Genomic DNA, 22,977 nt, shown 5'->3' with positions numbered 1-22,977 from the left:
TTCTTCAAAGCATTTTACTAGTTAATTATAACCTAACCCTTTGAGGGAAGGCGTTGCTAGTTTCAGGATAAAAATATTTAGGAGAGATTATGCAATCTACCCACAGTCATTTAGCAATATGTCAGAGTGATTACAATCCATGAGCAGGAAAGGCATTTCAAACAAAGGGAATAATTTCATTTAACAAACATTTGTTGAGGACCTACTGTGCACATAAGACATGGCGGGGAGGACTAGATAATGGTTTTAAAAAAAGACTAAAATCTTCTTAAACCTTATACACAATCTATTAAATTGACAGCTACAGTAATAATATATAGCAAATTATAGTAAGTACTATAATAGGAATAGGATTCCCTGGTGGCTCAGATGGTAAAGAATCTAGAAATACACAATTCTCTGAAAGCAAAAAATGGTAACTGCCAGCTGAGATTAAGGAAGACATCATAAATCATGTGGACTTTATTTTATAACAATAATGAAACACCTAGAATTGTCAGAGGAACATGATTCAATGATGTGATACATTCCAAGAGAGGTATAATAGTAATAATGTCAAATCATACAAAAAGTACAATAAGAAGTTGTCCTTCCCATCTAAGTGACTTTTTTTGCTAAACTCTAACCTTCTAAAATAGGTAGAAAAGCTTTCCAGTTTGTAAAAGTGAATTCCCTGAGTTTCTTAAACCATACTCATCAGGTACCACAAATATTAAATACTATTCTACCATAAATCTCCTAAAACTAGGTAAAAGAACTTGAGAATAATGAAACAGAGAAGAATTTTATGCTGTCCTGGTTTTCAGGGAAGGCTTCCTGTCCAGATTAGAATTTGTTCAGAAATCTAGAACCTGGACTTAAAAAACAAAAAGAATGTACCTAAGCACAGCATTAAAAAAGGAAAAACTCGAGGCAGTAAGTGAATTAGTAAACCAAGAGATTGATTCAAGTCCTGATGATGGATTCATACAGCATTATAAATGTAGAAAGTAAGAAATTGATTCCAGAAACTGGAATAACTAAGAGATTAGTAACACCAATATTAAATGTAAGGACAGGGTGGGCATAAAAAGTGGTTGCTGTGTTTTAGGAGCTATGGAGTAAGGTGGAGGGCTGTGGGGGGAGACAGGTAGTGTGCAGATGTTGATGGGAGAAATGTAACAGTGAGTTATGACTTTGAAAGTCAGGTTTAGAATTATAGCCAGAAATCTAGGGAGATGTCTATCAGATTGTGGGAAACACAATTCTGAGACAGAGTGATGTGAGGACTATAGATAGATAAGAAATTGTACTAAAAGGGTCATAGGTAACATACAGAGTGAAAAAACAAGAGAATAAAAGTAAAAAACCTTTTAAAAATGCCTACATTACAGAGATGAGCAAAGGATCTCACATAAACTAGTGAAAAACATAGTGTCTCACTCAAACAAGGGGAGTAGAGGTTGGTTATAAAAAGATCAGATGGTATTAAAGCTGGTAAATGTGTGGACTGTTAATTAGGAGGTCACTGTAACTTTTTTTTTTCCACTGTAACTTCTGATAGGGCAATTTCTGCAAAATGCTGAGGTGGAAATCACTAAGTGAAGAATTGAGTGAGTGGTGAGAATGTACAGGTGATAAACCACAAAGCTACTCTTGAAAGTGTCAGAATTAAGAAAAATAAGACAATAATCTTAAAGAGGTTACAAAGTCAAAGAAGTCAGTGAAGAAACTTTTTTTTTAAAGAGACCTGGATTCTTGTAAATAGAAGAAAAGGGACCACAGAAGAGAACAAGCTATAATAAAAATTTAAAGAGGGGAATTCCCTAGTAGTCCAGTGGTTAAGACTTGGTGCTCTCACTGTTGGGGTCCATCCCTGATTGGAGAACTCAGTTCAGTTCAGTCACTCAGCTGTGTCTTTTGAACTGTGGTGTTGGAGAAGACTCTTTGCGACCCCATGGACTGCAGCACACCAGGCCTCTCTGTCCCTCGCCAACTCCCAAAGTTTATTCAAACTCATGTCCACTGAGTCGGTGATGCCATCCAATCATCTCATCCTCTGTTGTCCCCTTCTCCTGTCTTCAATCTTTCCCAGCATCAGGGTCTTTTCAACTAAGTCAGTTCTTTGCATCAGATGGCCGAAGTATTGGAGTTTCAGCTTCAGCATCAGTCCTTCCAATGAATATTCAGGACTGATTTTCTTTAGGGATGGACTGGTTGGATCTCCTTGCAGTCCAAGGGACTCTCAAGAGTCTGCTCCAACACCACAGTTCAAAAGAAAAAACTAAGATCCCATAAACCATGTAGTAAACCCTTTCCCCCCTAAAAAGAGCAAGATAACTGATAAGGAAAAGATCCTCAAACAGAAAAGAAAAAACAGAACAGGAACAGCCCCTGTTAGAAAGTATATTGGTGCCATCAATCTGTTCCAGTTTCCTTTATAAGACAGCTTTTTCTTTCACCTTTTGAAAAAATGGGTACTCCTGTTTTCATGAGAAAGCTTGAAAGCGCAATTTCTTTTTCTTTCATTTGTAAAAAGAATTCACAGAGGCAGCAGTTACCATGACTTCAGAAAACAAAACTCACACTGCTATTTATTTTCTTAGAGCCAATACTATTCTACTATTCTACAAAGTCCTAAAACTTCAGGCACACAAAATATCCTAAAATTTCCTCAAATATCCCAAGAGCAACAGCTTACTAGCTTAATATTTCTAAATAATCATCATGAAAGACTATAGAAAGTGGGGAAAAATATGAGGAGTGAGCTGAGGAGTTATAAAAAGACAAAAATGGTTTATATCTCTTACAGTTGAAACAGCAATTTTCTTCCTGGAAGAGAATATCTTTTTATCTGAAAATATTACATGATTTAAAATGACAAAGAGACAACGGGCAGGCTAAAACATGCCAGACTTAAAAGAGAGAGCAGTCTCCTGTTGCAGCACGGCCACCATAACTCAAAAACCACTGCTTACTTCACGTGCTGTGCTTAGTCACTCAGTCTGACTCTCTGCAGCCCCATGGACTGCAGCCCGCCAGGCTCCTCTGTCCATGGGATTCTCCAGGCAAGAATACTGGAATGGGTTGCCATGCCCTTCTCCAGGGGATCTTCCCAACCCAAGGAATGATCCCAGGTCTCCCACAGTGCAGATGGATTCTTTACCATCTGGGACACCAGGGCATAAGATTGTTAAAACCAGGTTGAGGAAGTATTCGGTTGGCCAAAAACTTTCTTCGGTCTGTAAGTGAAAGACACATTTTTCACTTTCACCAAGAACTTTATTGAACAATGTATTCACCATTTTGTTCCATTACCTTCTATTACTTTTCAGGCAACTTCATAATTCCACCTTCCCAAAACTTTTTATCTTACTGAGCAAAGAACTGTTCTAGGTACCTTTTATAGTCTTTTGAAATTTTTCCATTAACAGAATTTTTGTAAAGACTGAAATAAATGAAAATCTGAAGGTGCAATGTCTGATAAATACGGTGGATGAGCCAGAACTTCCCAAGCAAGCTCTAACAGTTTTTGCCCGGTCATCAGAGAAATGTGCAGTCTCACTAAAGGTCTTCATGATAAAAGAATATGCATTTTCTGTTGACTAATTCCAGACAATTTTCATCGAGCACTGCTTTTAGTTGCTCTAACTAGGAGCAGTACTTGTTGGAATTAATTGTTTGGAATCTGCTCCTGCTCATAGTAGAGGACTCCCTTCCAATCCTACCATATACACAACATCACCTTCTTGGGATAAAGATCAGCCTTTGCTGTGGTAGGTGGTGGTTCATTTCACTTGCCCTACAATCTCTTCCATTCCACATTATTGTATGGTATCCACTTTTCATCACCCATCACATTGTTAAAATGGAACATTTTCATTACATTTAAGTAGAGAATTACATGCAGAAATGCAGTCAAGGTTTTTCCTAACTAACTTATGTGGAACCCAATCACCACAGCGATGAACATAACCGAGCTGGTGAAAATGATTTTCAGTACTTGATTTGGATATTTTGAGTATGTAGGCTCTCTTCCACATAGTATAACATAAATTGTTCTCAATTACTATTTCACTTTGATTGGCGTCAACTTCAACTGGTCTACCACACCATGAAGCATCATCCAGTGAGAAATCTCTAGCATGCAAACTTCCCAAACCACTTCTGACACATTCCATCAGTCAAAGCACTGACTCCACATGTTATACAAATGTTTCTGTGCATTTCAGTTGCATTTTTACCTTTCTTGAAACAATAAAGCATAATTTGCTGAAAATGTTGCTTTTTTCTTCTATCTTCAATATTATAATGGCTACACAAAGATTCAACAATGTTGTAAGTTTGTTTAATGAATGCTGATGTGACAGCTGTCACAATACAGTCTAACAGTATTGTTTCAAATGGAGTTAAAGACAACTAAGTGCTACTAGCAAAAAACCAAACTATTGGCCCAAGCACTAAAAGTAACAAATGTCTACAACTGCAGCCTGACGGTAGATAGTGTCAAGGAAGGATACTTGCTTGACTCTGTAGTAGTAAGATAACTTCATAAGCTTATTATCTTCAGTGATCCATTCCTTCCACAAATAAAATTTACCAACACCTATTACTGTGTTATCTTGTTCCCAGGTGGCACAAGTGGTAAAGAATGCACCTATCAATGCAGGAGATGCAAGAGACATGGGTTTGATCCCTGGGTCAGGAAGATCCCCTGGAGGAGGAAATGGCAACCTACTCCAGTATTTCTTTGCTAGAAAATTCCACAAACAGAACAGCCTTGCGGGTACAGTTCCTGGGGTCGGAAAGAGTGGGGTATGACTGAGCACACAAGTACATACATAGTACTTTGCTAGATACTAAATATACTTGATGATTAAACAGTCTGTCCCTAAAGAAACTTAATTCCTAACTCCTTAAATTAGCCAGTAAAAAGTATATACAATGCTTGCTCCTTGGAAGAAAAGCTATGATAAACCTAGACAGTGTATTAAAAAGCAGAAACATCACTTTGCTGACAAAGGTCCATATAGTCAAAGCTATGGTTTTCCCAGTAGTCATGTACAGATGTTAGACCATCAAGAAGGCTGAGCATGGAAGAATTGATGCTCTCAAACTGTGGTGCCAGAGAACACTCTTGAGAGTCCCTTGGACTGCAAGGAGATCAAACCAGTCAATCCTAAAGGAAATCAACCCTGAATATATTCATTGAAAGGACTGACGCTGAAGCTGAAGCTCCAATACTTTAGCCACCTGATGCGAAGAGCCAACTCACTGGAAAAGACCCTGATGCTGGAAAAGACTGAGGGCAAGAACAGAAGAGGGCGACAGAGGATGAGATGGTTAGATGGCATCACTGACTCAGAGGACATGAGTCTGAGCAAACTCCAGGAGATAGTGAAGGGAACAAGGAAGCCTGGTGTGCTGCAGTCCATGGGGTTGCAAAGAGTCGGACTTGACTTAGCAACTGAACAACAGCAACAACTGCCAAAAATGTTGCTTTTTCCCTTCCATCTTCAATATTAAAATAGCTACACAAAAGTTCACCAATTTAGTAAGCTTTTTCTTTAAAGCACAGCTGATGTGACACTTGTCACACTATAATCTAACAAAATTGTTTCAAATGGAGTTAAAGATAACTAAGTGCTGCTGCTGCTGCTGCTAAATTGCTTCAGTCGTGTCCGACTCTGTGCGACCCCGTAGACGGCAGCCCACCAGGCTCCTCCATCCCTGGGATTCTCCAGGCAAGAACACTGGAGTGGGTTGCCATGTCCTTCTCCAATGCATGAAAGTGAAAAGTGAAAGTGAAGTCCCTCAGTCGTGTCCGACTCTTAGCAACCCCATGGACTGCAGCCTACCAAGCTCCTCCAGCCATGGGATTTTCCAGGCCAGAGTACTGGAGTGGGGTGCCATTGCCTTCTCCAACTAAATGCTACTAAGAAAAAAAACAAACAATTTGGCCAACCACTAAAAGTAACAAATGTGTACAGTTAGTTTCAGCCTGACAGTGGATACAGTCTCAAGTAAGGATACTTGCTTGGCTTTGTAGTATTAACGTAACTTCATAAGTTTATTATCTTCAGTGATCCATTCCTTCCACAAACAAAATTTATTAACATCTCTTACTGTGTGTTAGGAGAAGGCAATGGCACCCCACTCCAGTACTCTTGCCTGGAAAACCCCATGGACGGAGGAGCCTGGTAGGCTGCAGTCCATGGGGTCACTAAGAGTCGGACACAACTGAGGGACTTCACTTTCACTTTTCACTTTCATGGATTGGAGAAGGACATGGCAACCCACTCAAGTGTTCTTGCCTGGAGAATCCCAGGGACGGGGAAGCCTGATAGGCTGCCATCTATGGGGTCGCAGAGAGTCAGACACGACTGAAGTGACTTAGCAGCAGCATTACTGTGTTAGATACCAAACATACCTGATGATTAAACAGTTTCCCCTTCAAGAAACTTAACTCCTAACTCCTTTCAACAGCCAGTAAAAGATACAAAAACGTAAGTGCAGAGAGTTTTGGGGAGTGGGGTGTATATTGCTTTAGCCTATTTATAGAACAATTTGGCAAAAACTATAAAAATTTAAAGTATAATATACCTCTGACTCAATATTTCCACTTTGCCTAAAAGGAAAAGGTCATTTTATGTGACATTATTTATAATATTAAAAACATGGAGAAAACCTAACTGTGTATCAACAGGGAAAAGTTAAAGAAGTGAGGTGTAAAGATACAACAAAATGTTAAAAAGCTAGCAAGAAGGACAAATATGAAAGAATGCATATGATACATAGTTAAAGAGAACAAATAATTATCGTAAGTAGTATAAATAACCCATACTTACACGTGCAGTGGTCTGCAAAGATATACACCAGCTTTAACAGTGGTTATCCCTGGGAAGAATGAACTAAAGGAATCATGGGAGTGGGGAAAGTCCTTTAATTTTTTTCTGCGCATTTCCATATTATTTGAAATACTGATTTCATGACTTTAAATAAATATTTTGTCTAAGAGCTGAGGTAAAGAGTCTTGTGTGCTTCTTTCCCTTCAGTGTCTGGCACATCAAGTCACTCAACAGATACTGAAAAGTAAAGAAAGAAACTTCCATTTCCAATTGAACTATTGCTTTTAAAATCATATGGCCTTAGGCAACTATCACTTCTCAATTCTCCCATCTAATAAACTTGGAGACTTAATTAGAAGAGTAAAAACTAAAACATGAAAATTAAGTTACATTTTTTAATTCATTTAAAATACTTCCAAAATTTTCATACAGAAACTACCCCAGTTTCTCTCATGTTTGTACACATCTCTCAAAGACATTTCCCCTGTTTCTATATACATATTTAAAATTGTTACAGTGTGACACTGATTAAGAAGGTACAGTGTGCTGGGGCTTGATTTTGTTTTTTAAAATTGGATTCCCTTAACTTGCACAATCAAGTATACAACTGCAACACCCACCCTAAGTGTGAGCACTGAAGTATACTTTAGATAAAGGATGTTAGTAAGCTATAAGGGAAATGAACTTTCATCAAGCAACTTCAAGGTCCCTAACAAGTAAGCCACTTAACAGAGGTACCAAAATGCTCAACAGAGGTCTGCAACAAGAAGCATTGAGTCTTATTTACTCAAATTGTTGTTCAGTTGCCAAGCTGTGTCTGACTCTTTGCGACACCATGGATTGTGGCATGCTAGGCTTCTCTGTCCTTCACTATTTCCCAGACAGTGAACTCATGTCCATTGAGTCAGAGATACCATCTAACCATCTCATCTTCTGTCACCTCCTTCTCCTCCTGCCTTCAATCTTTCCCAGCATCATGGTCTTTTCCAGTGAGTCAACTCTTCACATTAGGTGCCCAAAGTATTGGAGCTTCAGCATCAGACTTTCCAATGAATATTCAGGGTTGATTTCCTTTAGGATTAATTGGTTTGATCGCCTTGCAGTCCTAGGGACTTTCAAGAGTCTTCCCCAGCACTACATTTCAGTTGGACTTCCCTGGTGGCTCAGATGGTAAAGTGTCTGCCTACAATGCGGGAGACCCAGGTTCAATCCCTGGGTTGGGAAGATCTCCTGGAGAAGGAGATGGCAACCCACTCCAGTATTCTTGCCTGGGAAATCCCCTGGACGGAGGAACCTGGTGGGCTACAGTCCATGGGGTCACAAAGAGACGGACATGACTGATCAACTTCATTTTCACTTTCACAATTCAAAAGCACCAATTCTTTGGCACACAGCCTTCTTTATGGTCCAACTTTCACATATCACAAGTCCCCAGACTTAGTCTTTTTATAGGGATTTTTTTTCCCAAACCAGCTTTAAAATAGTAGGAAACAAAAATATTGCCAAAATATTATCTTCACATTATATGCCTGCTCCTCTCCCTACATCCACCCCCTGAAAATCAGGCAGCAAGCAATTACTGAAAAAAATCACTGTCTTGCATTTCATATCCCCACAGGCTACTGTTCATTCTTCAAATCTCAATACTAAACACTACAACTCCAGATAGCCTAGTAAAAATCTGCCTACATACAGTTATTTTCTGACTGTACAATGGCAGCCTTCTTCACTTTTTCAGATATTTGTGAAAACTGAATGAACAGCATCAAACAGTAGTGATAAATACAGATGAGACAGTAAGAAACAGATGTGTAAAAGATGACTAGACTTAAATATTACCCTATTACTAATGCCTATTAGGCCTTCTACAGGCCACTTAACCTCTTCAGCAATTCAATTTCCTCAGCTGTAAAATAAGGATACCATCACCTGCCTCATGGGGTTATTGCAGGGGTTAAATAAGACAGCATTTAACACCTGGTATGAGATGCTAAGTAAACCTTAGTTTACTCCTCTCCTTCTTATTAGAATACCACCAAATGGGCCAAATTGTTGGGCAAATTGCAACATGTAAATACAGCAAAACTGAAGACCACTAATATGAAAATAATTTCAAATGAAGCTACTTTCCATTCATTCATTCAAAAACTCTTTACTGGCAGTCCAGGGGTTAGGACTTGGTGCTTTCATTGCAGTGACCCAGGTTCAATCCCTGGTCAGGGAACTGAGATCCTGCAATCTGAGTGGTGGAGAGGGGAGAAGAGGAGACTGTTTATTGAGCACTACATCTGGAAGGCACTGTTGCAGGCACTCAGGATATAGGTATGAACACGACAATCTCTATCCTTAAAGAACATCAAAGAGTTCCACTCAAAACACCCAGTGAGTAAAGGATCAGAACTCTTATCACACTGAGAATCCATGTCATCTGGCCTCTACCTTGAATTGATTTTTTCTGTTAACAATTTCTCAGGTATATTCCACATGCATACTTAGAGCCATGAAGGTGGGGACTGTGTTTTATTTACCCTCTATTCTCAGAGTTCAATCCTCACAATTTTTACCCACTAGATTGGTTACTTATTATGCTATCCATTCACTCACTTAACAAGTATTTATTAAGCATCTTCTATATGTCAGATGATGTACTAGGCCCTGGGAATACAGCAGTTGTGGGGAAAATGAAATATAGTGCCTGGTCCCAGGGAGCTTATAGACTACTCTAATAGAAGAGTCTAGGAAAGAAAGACTTTAACCAAAGGTATATATTCTACCTATAGATTAAACAATCTAAAAATGAAAATTTTAAAAATCTTATGCCAAAATACAGCTCAAAAGCATCTGAAGTTTAGAATCTTACAGCATATACTCAAAATATCTAAAAGCTAAAACAAATCACGACCTATTAATTTTAACATTGCTTTTCTATTGTTTGATATAAGCAACAAACAACACTTGTCTCTCTAAAAATTGTCTAATGCATATTTAAATAAAGTTAGCACATTTTACATATGGTTTTCCCCCTACTTTTGTACTTCCATAGAACTTTTTACCCAAAATTCTATATGTTTTTTACTCAATGACTCATTTTTCACAAAATTCTCCCCCAGAGCAGACACATAACAGAAACATAAAACATTCCTAGTACAAGATCAAAAACCCAAATATCAAGAAACCACTCAGGAACGTACACAAATGAAACCTCATTCTGTGTGTCCAAAAGGAAATGCCAAACACATAACTCAAAATAATGCGGCACTCTCCTAACGTGGAACCTTAAAGAGACAGGATCACTCTCCACTCAGGTGCAGACACTGGCTGGGCTCCTTACTTCTCATAACACATGTTAATCCTATCACCTGTCCACTGAGCTTTCAGAAGTTACAGGTTTACCTATAATCAGTATTTAGAAGACATGTAATCAAGGATGTATCCAAGGATGGTTAAAAAGATTATCTGCCAAGGAAAATGACTTGAAGAACTAGTATGCATTCACTTCTACAAGTGTAAATTTCATCCATGACCTAAAAAACTACAAGTCTATATATCTGGACTACCAGAAATGGCCAACAAATGAATTTTTTTAAAGTTTCATTTTCAGTTCAATCCTGGAGATAAGCCTATGAACTTTATAGCTGCTTTCAGTTCAAAACTGTGACAGGGGAAACTGTTTTACAGCATTACACAATACCACCTATATGGTGTTCCATATGAATTTGACATAAGGAAAATTTTGCTCTACTCTGAGGAACTTGTATTTTTCTCTACTTATCTGAGAGTTCTATATATGGTTATATTTCCCTCTCAGGCTTCTTTTCCATGTTTAACCCTCAACTTCCACCATGCAGCTTCTATTACACTGGCAAATGAATGAATGTTGGAAAAGAAAAAGTACAGAATGATAAAAGAGCCTATTAAAGAAGGCCTGAGAGATTTTTTCCTAAAAAATAAAAATCAAGCAGATTTACCTATAAAGTTACTCAAGATATGTATTTTGATTCTCTCAACTAAGATTCAAAAAGCACAAAAAGCTAGTGACAAGCCAAAAGTACCAACAAATAGGCCTAAAAGAGATTAAAAAAAAGGGGGGGGGGGGGAGTTGAAATATTTTTTAAAAACTGCTTTCCGTTTCTGACTCCAGCATGAGTTTGCTGCAAGCGACTCTTAGCAAATAAATGCTAATTAACTGACCTAAAAGAGGTCAAGTTTTATACATGTTAAACAAGCAAACAAGGCCAAGTATATAGGAGAAATTATTACACAAGAAACTGCAGAACACAAGTCAACTTGACATTAAAATAGTGTAGGCACAAAAAAATCATTCCAATAACCTACAATATGTATCATGTTTATTTCACCATCTTACATACACTTGGGGAAAAGGCAAAGCTATGACAGCTCATGGTCCTAAGGCTTTTTAGAGCAAATAAAACGTCTCTAGACACAGTGGATCAAATAGTCTAAAATGAGAGAGGACAGACTGGGTGGGAGGTGAAATCAGCATCACCTGTAAAGTGAAGAACATCACACAAAAATAGAGAAAGGGGAATCTCTTCATTTCATATCATATTAAGAGGACTACATCTCTTACCACAAAAATAAGTCTCCTAAAGCAACAGCACAAGCAACCCCATTTTCCACCAAATAAGTCTTTATAGATATTAGCAAATATCTAAGACACACAGACATAAAGGGTGCCTTTTAAGTACACCAGAAAGGGTGAGTCAAGAATGCTAAATTCTTGCAACAGAAAACAAACTTGAAAGGAAGAGCTTACCAAACCCAAATCAACCCATTTCAGAAATATACAGCAAAGAAATATACTGCATGCTTCATAAATATACAGTCTATAAACTTAAATTTAGAATTATAACTTATCCTCTTCTAAAGGACAATACAGGATTAGTAAATATCTTAATTTCTCAGCAAAAGCAACTAGATCATTCCAGCATCTACTCGGATCAGAATACAAATCTTCTTAAAGCGGGGGGAAAAAAAATTCAAAGTAAATATTCATTGGCCTGTTGTTCATGGTCTTTTTAAACCATTTTGAAAGGACCTTTGAAACAGTTTCATTAGTATCTCTCTGGAAAGAGCTCTAACATCTTTCATTCTTCTAGCAATTTAAAAGCTACCACATGTTCATTTCCACCTTAGATTATTGATTCCTTGCCTTTTAACATCTCCATAACAGCTGCCTGACAAATTACCTCACCTCATTCCTCAGGGGGTAAGGACAGCATAATATCCATGAATTCAAAAATGGGACCACAAAATGATCAGTGACAGATGAGCTAATTGCTTCAGATTGAGACACTGCTCTAGAATAGACAAGGCATTCATAGCATGATACAATTAAATGCTTACACTCTAAATATTTTATTCGTACTTAAGGGTACAGGGAAAACCTATCTTGCTTTTATTTTAAAATAGATGTTAGCATCAGAAAGTCAGTAAACTTGTACATGTTTGGAATAATTTCAACAGAAAGTCGAGAATAATTATTCTGAATAGTATGCACAACTTTCAGACTCAGCTTTCTTATTTCCACCTAAGAGAGCTATAAGACCCAAAATAGTCTACTCATAGGGCAATTTAAAAAATATTTCCAGATTTTACCAAAGTAAAGGCCAAACATATTTTCAAAGATACAACATATTTCAGAAAAGTAAAATAAAATGTGTCTATTGTATTTGCCTTAGTTCATTCTGATTAGTGTCAGAACAGTATGAGATACAGAGAAAAAGCATACACAAACATAATCTTGTAAACACTTATATAAAATATTGCTTTTCTCCCCTAAGAATAATAAAATGGTGTGGATTTAAAGGAGTTATTTTAAACGAACAATGTCCAGTCAAACTACTCTTAGAAAATTAGTCTCTCTCTAGACAGAAGCAACACTTTCTTTCCTAAATTCATAACCAATCTCATAACACAACCTTATCGAGTCCTTTAAAGTGATAAAACATACGTACTAACTTAGAGCTTTACCTTGTAATAAATTTCGGTATCTACCACTTTAAAAAAAAAATACTAAATCATCACCGGTATTCTTCAAATGTCACTTTCGCAGTAATGGGACAACGGTGGTGTTAACTCATCTTTTATAAACTATTCGTATTACCCAGACGAAGACATCCAAGAAACCAAACAATCTGGAGATGATAGTGCCTACTACCAATAATATTCGACATGTTTCTTTCGACGTGCCCCTTTTGCGACCTGAAGGCTCTACTAGAAAACTCTACCGAGTCCCTTCTAGAACCCTGGTTAGCGGGCTGGCTGATTCTAAACATCACGTTTGATCGCTCCTGCCTGGAGAGGCGATAGTGTTGATTTTGTTTTTAAAGTTGCTGTCAGAGCAGCTACAAACTTTTTTCAGCGTCCCTGCCTGGCTGCCAACTGGAGCTCTCCGCTCACTTCCTCACCAACTTGAACCACCCCCAAACAGTTTGAGAGTAAACGGGAGTTAGACACCGGCAAGAGCTGACACACTTCACAAGAAGGGTTTGACACCGCAGAAAACTTTCACTTCTCCTCTCCAGCCCTTCCAAACGGGGACTCTGGCCCCTCGCTCATGCTCCCGTAGAATTCCTCTCTCAGGCCGGACAAGGACACAGAAAGGAGGCTGTTCTGATGTCCCCGAAAAGACAAACACACACCCCCCCACCCCGCAATAACCCTCACCCCTGGACTCAAGTCCCCGCAATAACCCTCACCCCTGGACTCAAGTCCCGTTCTTCACACAAAAGAGCGCGGCCAGCAGAGCTGTCGCGGCCCTACCTAGCCGGCTGCCACCCTCCACCCAACCCGCAGACCGGGTCTCAGCCGCCCGATCGGTCCCCACCGGAGGCTTCCTGCTCCGACCCGGCCAGACAAAGCCCGGGCGGCCGGGCGGACCTGCCAGCCTCCGGACTCGGGCCGCCGCGCTCTTACCCGGGCCTCATCCAGAGCGACGCCGGCGCCGCCGCTTCCCCCGGCCTTGGCGGCGGGGCAGCTGGCAGCACGGGTCTTGGAGGAGCGGGTCCGAGAGGAGATGAAATGGCTGCTGCCTCCGGTCGCCCCGGGCTCTACTTCGGCCCCAGGCCCAGGCCCAGGCCCGGGCGACTTAGATCCGAGAAGGCGCAGAGAGCTCTTCCGGGTGTTCACCATGGTCCAGCCAGGAGGACCGGGTCCACGCCGCGCTAGCGGCGCCGGCCGCGCCGGGGAGACCCAAGGAAGGCCGGCCCGCTGGCCGGGCAGTCAGGGCCAGTGGAGCCGGGCCGGGAAAGACAAACCGAACCAGACTCCGCGGAGCGCAGACGAAGACAGGCGAGAGCAGGGCAGAAGAAGGGAAGTCGGCGTGCGAAGACAGGTAGCGGGAGACGGGAGCGATGCTCCGGGCCGACGGCTCAGACTCTGCCGGCTTCGCCCTCCTCAGCGGGAGCCGAGCGGAGCCGCCATTTCTGCCCCTTTCTCTCCCGTTCTCGCTCTCGAGCTCCGTGCGTCAGGGCTCCAGCGCCGCAGGGCCGGCGAGACCGCTTCCGGCCTGGCCGCTGCGGGGCGCTGCAAGGCCGGCCAGCCCTTCTCTTGCCGGCTTTTCCCTCCGCTTCCCCCGCCCCTCCAGTAGGCCCCTCCCAGCGGCGCGCTGTCAGCGCTCGGCGGCCACGGAAGGGACGCTCTGGGCTGTTAGCTCTATGGTTTCCAGGTCTGGCCAGCGGCCGAGGAAGTGAGGATGAGAAAAATCAGAATGTGCTCGGGATGAGCTAGCGCGCTGGAGTCCGTCGTGGAACCTTCATACCCGGCCAGGCCTGGCTACACCAGCATCCCCACCATCACCCCCAGGTGCCCTGGATGGAGCCAGAAAGGACTGGCAAAGGCCGAGGATAGAGGGGGACCGGTGCAGAAGAGGGCGTGGTGACCTGAGTGGGAATCCCAGGGATACCCAGGGACCCCAAGCCAAGACACTGAACTTGAGTCGTACTTTTCAGGGCTAGAAAACTGTGAATGATAATTGTGATAAAAAACAGATCTGTGCCGTATCTGGCACATGGTCAAGCTTAAGAAAGAACTAACACTAGAACCCTGCGTCTTTAAACAAAGCAAGGCACTGTCGTTTTCTGTAACCTTAGCCAGACCTAAGGCGGAGTCCACGAAGAATGAATTCTTCTAACTAAGAGCTTCCACTGCTTTCTGCCCGGGCAACAATTAAAAATACAAAAAGCTGAACACAAAGATACAAAATGTGCCATTTAACTTTCATAGAAAAAGATTAAGGGACACAATATGAAAAGCTATTCTGTAAATAAGAATTATGTTCAATTCCAAAAATTATGTTCATTACCTAGAAAAATTGAAGACTCGGAAAAAGTCTTGTAAAAATCAACAAGCTGCAACAAAATTATAGAATTCCAGCCATCCAAGCTACTAATTGATCAACAAAACTGTATAATGCACTGGGAATTGAAGCGGTTTTTCTGTTGGAGAAGCAGTACAGATTCCAGGAAAGCCGACAAGTCCCTCTTACACTAATTTGCATACCACACCCTCCCCAGAACACTTCACCCACTATTTAAAGCCCGCCTCTTGGGTATGGAGACCTCATAATACAAGACTTCAGTTTTCCTGTGTCAATTAGCTATGAGATCATTGAACAAAATAAACAGCTTCATTTCCTGCAGAAAGAAGCTGGCGCAGAAAGAAGCTGGCTTTATTATTCAAAGTATCCTGAAAAGGTGTATGGTATGCAAATTAGCAGGCAAAGGACTTGCTTCTGTATTTGTTTTTGTAGACCTAAACTGAGAAAGCCAGATTGTTATTTGAGTTACCACAACCTAGATCAAGCCAATCAATCCTAAAGGAAATCAACCCTGAATATTCATTGGAAAGACCGGTGCTGAAGCTGAAGCTCCAATACTCTGGCCATCTGATTCGAAGAGTTGAATCATTGAAAAACACCCAGACGCTGGGAAAGACTGAGGGCAGAAGGAAAGGGAGCAAGAGAGGATGAGATGGTTGGATGGGATAACTAATCCAATGGACATGAATTAGAATAAATGCTGGAAGTTAGTGAAGGACAGGGAAGACTGGCCAGCTGCAGTCCATGGGGTCACAGAGTCAGACATAGCTTAGCTAGAGACCATCTGAAAATGCCAACAATGTTGGCTTTTTCCTTCCATCTTCAATATTGGCTACACAAAAATTACCAACTTTGCAAGTTTGTTTTTTTTAATGCATGCTATTGTGACAGCTGTCATGATACAATCTAACAAAATTGTTTCAAATGAAGTTAAAGGCAACTAAGTGCTACTAGGAAAAAAAAACTATTTGGACAACTGCTAAAAGTAACAAATGTGTATAGCTACAGCCTAACAGTGGATACAGTCTCAAGCAAGGATACTTGCTCGGCTTTGTAATATTAACATAACTTTGTAAGCTTATTAACTATCTTCAGTAATCCATTTCTTTCATAAACAAAATTTCCTAACACCTATTAGTGTGTTGGGCTTCCCTTGTGCCTCAGCTGGTAAAGAATCTGCCTGCAATGAGAAAGACCTGTGTTTGATCCCTGGGTTGGGAAGCTCTCCTGGAGAAGGGGAAGGCTACCCACTCCAGTATTCTGGCCTGGAGAATTTCATGGACTGTATAATCCATGGGGTCACAAAGTCAGACTGAGTGACTTTCAATTTCACTTTCATTACTGTGTTAGATACTAAATATATTTGACTATTAAACAGTCCTTCCTTCAAGAAACTTAGTGCTTAACTTCTTAAATCATCCAATAAAAGGCATATAAGACACTTACTCACTGGAAGAAAAGCTATGACAAACCTAAACAGCGTATTAAAAAGCAGAGATGTCACTTGGCCAACAAAGGTTCATATAGTCAAAGCTATGGTTTTTCCACCAGTTGTGTATAACAGTACCTTTACTGGGCTTCCCAAGAACCTGCCTGCCAATGCAGGAGACATAAGAGACATGGATTTTCCATCTCTGGGTCAGGAAGATCCCCTGGAGGAAGGCATGGCAATCCACTCCAGTATTCTTTCCTGGAGAATCCCATGGACAGAGGACCCTACAGTCCATAGGGTCACACAGAGTCAGACACAACTGAAGCAACTGAGCACACACGCACACACCATTTACTGTTTATTCGAACCCTAACTGGTGTCAGATACTCTGTCAGACCAGGGAACATGGAGGGTTGGGTGTTTTTGTTTTTTTTTTTAACAACATAGTTCTGGCCCTCAAAGAGCTCACAGACAAGAAGGGAACAGAGACAGGCAAGGAACCAGTAAGCTGCTGAACACTGCGACTAGAAAGAATAAGGCAGAAACCTCTAATTCAAGCAGAGTTTAGAGAAAGCTGAGAATTGATGACTTCTGAGATGCATCTTGAACCACAAAATGAAGAAAGAAAAAATGGACCCAAAAAAAGGAAAGTCTGGAGGAGATATGAGTTACTTGTTTTACACAGTATAGAGAAAATAACTGAAAAATCAAGTAAAGTCATTTTTAAACCTTACTTTAAACTATAGGAGCATCTTTCAGTTCAGTTCAGTTCAGCCGCTCAATTGTGTCCAACTCTTTTGCAACCCCATGAAGTGTGGATCACAATAAACTGTGGAAAATTCTGAAAGAGATGGGAATACCAGACCACCTGACCTGCCTCTTGAGAAACCTATATGCAGGTCAGGAAGCAACAGTTAGAAGTGGACATGGAACAACAGACTGGTTCCAAATAGGAAAAGGAGTATGTCAAGGCTGTATACTGTCACCCTGTTTATTTAACTTATATGCAGAGTACATCATGAGAAACACTGGGCTGGAAGAAGCACAAGCTGGAATCAAGATTGTCAGGAGAAATATCAATAACCTCAGATATGCAGATGACACCACCCTTATGGCAGAAAGTGAAGAGGAGCTAAAAAGTCTCTTGATGAAAGTGAAAGAGGAGATTGAAAAAGTTGGCTTAAAGCTCAACATTCAGAAAACTAAGATCATGGCATCTGGTCCCATCACTTCACGGGAAATAGATGGGGAAACAGTGGAAGCAGTGTCAGACTTTATTTTGGGAGGCTCCAAAATCACTGCAGATGGTGACTGCAGCCATGAAATTAAAAGACACTTACTCCTTGGAAGAAAAGTGATGACCAACCTAGATAGCATATTCAAAAGCAGAGACATTACTTTGCCAACAAATGTCCGTCTAGTCAAGGCTATGGTTTTTCCTGTGGTCATGTATGGATGTGAGAGTTGGACTATGAAGAAAGCTGAGCACTGAAGAATTGATGCTTTTGAACTGTGGTGTTGGAGAAGACTCTTGAGAGTCCCTTGGACTGCAAGGAGATCCAGCCAGTCCATTCTGAAGGAGATCAAACCCTGGGATTTCTTTGGAAGGAATAATGCTGAAGCTGAAACTCCAGTACTTTGGCCACCTCATGCGAAGAGTTGACTCATTGGAAAAGACTCTGATGCTGGGAGGGATTGGGGGCAGGAGGAGAAGGGGACGACAGAGGATGAGATGGCTGGATGGCATCACGGACTCAATGGACGTGAGTCTAAGTGAACTCCAGGAGTCTTTAGCATCTCCCAAAAACTACATCACAGGAGGAACCCAGACAAGCAAACAAAGCTGTAAAGACTGCTTTCACTTTCAGTACTTTTGCTCAACTCCAGTGAGCTTGATTCATTTTTCTCTGCCTACAGAAGATAGAAGAGACAGAAGACAAAGTCCAGAACCTGCTTAAGTTACAGAATCTAATGTACCTTGCAAAATCCTGGTACAAAAAGGATGTAAGGGAGAATTAGAAATAAACCAACCAGAACTTCCAAAGTGGTCTAGTGATTAAGAATCCAACTTCAAAAAAAAAAAGAGAATCCAACTTCCAGTGCAGGGGACACAGGTTTGATCCCTATTCAGGGAAATAAGATCCCACATGCTGAGGGGCCACTAAGCCCTGGGTCTCAAGTACTGAGCCCAAGCACTCTGTAGTCCTCACAATAAAACTAGAGAAGTCCATGCCACAGTGAATCTCCAGCATAGTGAAAACAGAAAAAGAAAAAAGAAATCAACCAGCCTTCCTATCACTATTCTCCAGGAAACTGCAAGGAGAACTGTCTTGCCCAACATCGACACTAAGAATGAGAGGGGAAAAAATATCCCTCAAGAATTCAAAACAACAAACCAGTCCTCAGATTTATAGCCTAAAGTTACCAAATCTGATAGTATGAAAACCTCAGGTTAAATCAAAGATCCTAACCACAAAGCAAAGGTTAAATGTAAATTATCTCCAAAAGAATGCACCTTCAATAGGATATGCAAATATATATAGTCTCATGAACATGACTCAGTAAAAAAAAAATCAAAAACAGCCAGCACACACACACATATACACACACACACACACACAAGCCCAGACAGCATAAAAGAATAAGACCCACAATTTAATATTGATTAGAAATACATTAAAGATTAGAAAATATTAATAACAAGCAAAAAGTGACTGTAAATTTTTAAATGAGATAGAACTTATACAATCAAATAGAGTTAAGTGTGAAGTATGGCCTATTAAAAAAAAAATGTAATGTGGACTTCATCAAATATAAGATTTTCACTCAGTGAATGCCCTGGTGAAGATTATGAAAAGCAAACAACAGACTGGAAAAAATGTTTACAAATCACATATCTCACAAAGGACTCATCTAAAATATAAAAAGAACTCTCAAAATTTAACATTTAAAAAACAAACAATCCAATTAGAAAATGAGGAAAAGATCAGAAGAGCTATTTCACCTAAGAGGACATAAAGATGGAAAATAAGAATATAGAAAGATTTCAACATCACTAACCAGTAGTGACATGCATCTGAGACTATGATGAGTTATTATTATATACCAATTAAAAAACTAAAATAAAAATTAGGGTGTTTTTTTTTTTAATTTACCAATGCTGGTGAAGAGGCAAAGAAACTGGATCATTCAATCATTGCTGGTGAGAATGCAAATAGTACAGCAAATCCAATTCTGAAAAACAGTTTGACTTTCTTAAAAATCTAAATATACACTTATAATACAAACCAGCAACTGCAACCCTGCATATTTATTCCAAAGAAATAGAGAGTTACATCTACATAAAAATCTGTAGACCATAGTTCATGGCAACTTTATTTGTAATAGTCAAAACAAAAAAAAAGTTGCTCATAGGTCAATGGTTAAACTTTAGTACATCCAAAACAGAATACTACTCAACAATAAAAAGGAATTAACTAGTGATATATACAAAAGCTTATGAATCTCAGATGCATTTAACTTAAAGAGAAGCAAGGAAATAATATACATATGACAGCATAAAACAACATAATAGAAAACAAATAATAGAGAAATTCAAAATCAAAAGTTGATTCCTGGGAATTCTCTGGTGGTCTAGCGGTTAGAATCAGCGCTTTTACTGAGAAAGCTGGGGTTCAACCCATGGTCAGGTAACAGAGACACAGCGACACATCACACCCAATAAGATTTTAAAAGTTGTTTCCTGTAAAAAGGAAGAAGAAAAGAGAGAGAGAGGAAAGATAATCCAGTAGCCAGACCAATCAAGGGGAACAAAAGAGAGAAGACACAAATTTCAAATTTCAGGAAGGAAGTATTATAAATATCACTCAAAATTTTAGACCTCAAGTCAGCAAACATTTTTCTGGTTATAAATGGCCAGTTTGTAAATATCTCAAGCTTCACACATTGTCTATGTCACAGATTCTTTGTTTAGATTTGGTTTTTGGTTTGTTTATTAACAATCCTTTAACAGTGGATTAACTAAAAACCATTCTTAGTTCACAAATGTACATAGTTCAGTTCAGTTCAGTTCAGTCGCTCAGTCATGTCCGACTCCTCGCAACCCCATGAATCGCAGCACACCAGGCCTCCCTGTCCATCACCAGCTCCTGGAGTTCACCCAGACTCACGTCCATTGAGTCAGTGATGTCATCCAGCCATCTCATCCTCGGTCGTCCCCTTCTCCTCCTGCCCCCAATCTAATAGGCCACAAACTAGATTTGGTCCACAGATTGCTAAATGCCAACCTTTACTATAAATATTAAAGGGACATTTAGTAAATAAGAAACAACTTTGTGCCAATAAATTCCAAAACATAGGTAGGCAAGTTGCTTGAAATAAAACTAATTACTAAAACTCATGCATGAAGAAACAGATAACCTGAATACCCCTATCATTAATTAAAGAAATGAAATATGTAATGAAATAGTATCCCATAAATGTTACACCAGTCCCAGATGACTTCAGTGGTGAATTCTATTAACATCCAATATGTTAGGAAAAATAATACCATCCCAGGTCAGGGAACTAAGATCTCACATGCCATGTGGTGCACGCAGAATGTAAAAAAATAAATAAATAAATTTAAACTGACAAAAAAAAAAGAAGACAGGTGAAAAGCAAAGGAGAAAAGGAAAGATATAAGCATCTGAATGCAGAGTTCCAAAGAATAGCAAGAAGAGATAAGAAAGCCTTCTTCAGTGATCAATGCAAAGAAATAGAGGAAAACAACAGAATGGGAAAGACTAGAGATCTCTTCAAGAAAATTAGAGATACCAAGGGAACATTTCATGCAAAGATGGGCTCAATAAAGGACAGAAATGGTATGGACCTAACAGAAGCAGAAGATATTAAGAAGAGGTGGCAAGAATACACAGAAGAACTGTACGAAATAGATCTTCATGACCCAGATAATCATGATGGTGTGATCACTCATCTAGAGCCAGACATCTTGGAATGTGAAGTCAAGTGGGCCTTAGAAAGCATCACTATGAACAAAGCTAGTGGAGGTGATGGAATTTCAGCTGAGCTATGTCAAATCCTGAAAGATGATGCTGTGAAAGTGTTTCACTCAATATGCCAGCAAATTTGGAAAACTCAGCAGTGGCCACAGGACTGGAAAAGGTCAGTTTTCATTCCAATCCCAAAGAAAGGCAATGCCAAAGAACGCTCAAACTACCGCACAATTGCACTCATCTCACATGCTAGTAAAGTAATGCTCAAAATTCTCCAAGCCAGGCTTCAGCAATACATGAACCGTGAACTCCCCGATGTTCAAGCTGGTTTCCTCTGGCAGAGGAACCAGAGATCAATTGCCAACATCTGCTGGATCATGGAAAAAGCAAGAGAGTTCCAGAAAAACATCTATTTCTGCTTTATTGACTATGCCAAAGCCTTTGACTGTGTGGATCACAATCAACTGTGGAAAATTCTGAAAGAGATGGGAATACCAGACCACCTGACCTGCCTCTTGAGAAATCTGTATGCAGATCAGGAAGCAACAGTTAGAACTGGACATGGAACAACAGACTGGTTCCAAATAGGAAAAGGAGTATGTCAAGGCCGTATATTGTTACCCTGCTTATTTAACTTCTATGCAGAGTACATCATGAGAAATGCTGGACTGGAAGAAACACAAGCTGGAATCAAGATTGTCGGGAGAAATATCAATAACCTCAGATATGTAGATGACACCACCCTTATGGCAGAAAGTGAAGAGGAGCTAAAAAGCCTCTTGATGAAAGTGAAAGAGGAGAGCGAAAAAGTTGCCTTGAAGCTCAACATTCAGAAAACGAAGATCATGGCATCCGGTCCCATCACTTCATGGGAAATAGATGGGGAAACAGTAGAAACAGTGTCAGACTTTATTTTTGGGGGCTCCAAAAGCACTGCAGATGGTGATTGCAGCCATGAAATTAAAAGACGCTTACTCCTTGGAAGAAAAGTGATGACCAACCTAGATAGCATATTCAAAAGCAGAGACATTACTTTGCCGACTAAGGTCTGTCTAGTCAAGGCTATGGTTTTTCCTGTGGTTGTGTATGGATGTGAGAGTTGGACTGTGAAGAAGGCTGAGCGCCGAAGAATTGATGCTTTTGAACTGTGGTGTTGGAGAAGACTCTTGAGAGTCCCTTGGACTGCAAGGAGATCCAACCAGTCCATTCTGAAGGAGATCAGTCCTGGGTGTTCATTGAAAGGACTGATGCTGAAGCTGAAACTCCAGTACTTTGGCCACCTCATGCGAAGAGCTGACTCATTGGAAAAGACTCTGATGCTGGGAGGGATTGGGGGCAGGAGGAGAAGGGGACGACAGAGGATGAGATGGCTGGATGGCATCA

At 40.3% G+C, this 22,977-nt stretch overlaps 1 protein-coding gene across 1 annotated transcript in view; it reads right to left on the bottom strand.

Moving 5' to 3' along the window:
• Nucleotides 1–14,274, bottom strand: part of ATAD2B (ATPase family AAA domain containing 2B) — a 125,479-nt gene extending 111,205 nt beyond the window's left edge. The window contains exon 1 of the mRNA XM_052648748.1: nucleotides 13,767–14,274. Within this exon, the coding sequence (XP_052504708.1) occupies nucleotides 13,767–13,982 (216 nt within the window). The 5' untranslated portion in view covers nucleotides 13,983–14,274. The remainder of the gene's footprint in view (nucleotides 1–13,766) is intronic.
• Between the last annotated feature and the right edge of the window lie 8,703 nt (nucleotides 14,275–22,977).

This window comes from Budorcas taxicolor, chromosome 11 (genome assembly GCF_023091745.1).
Source record: "Budorcas taxicolor isolate Tak-1 chromosome 11, Takin1.1, whole genome shotgun sequence".
Taxonomy (NCBI): domain Eukaryota; kingdom Metazoa; phylum Chordata; class Mammalia; order Artiodactyla; family Bovidae; genus Budorcas; species Budorcas taxicolor.
This window is presented reverse-complemented; position numbering and strand designations above follow the sequence as displayed.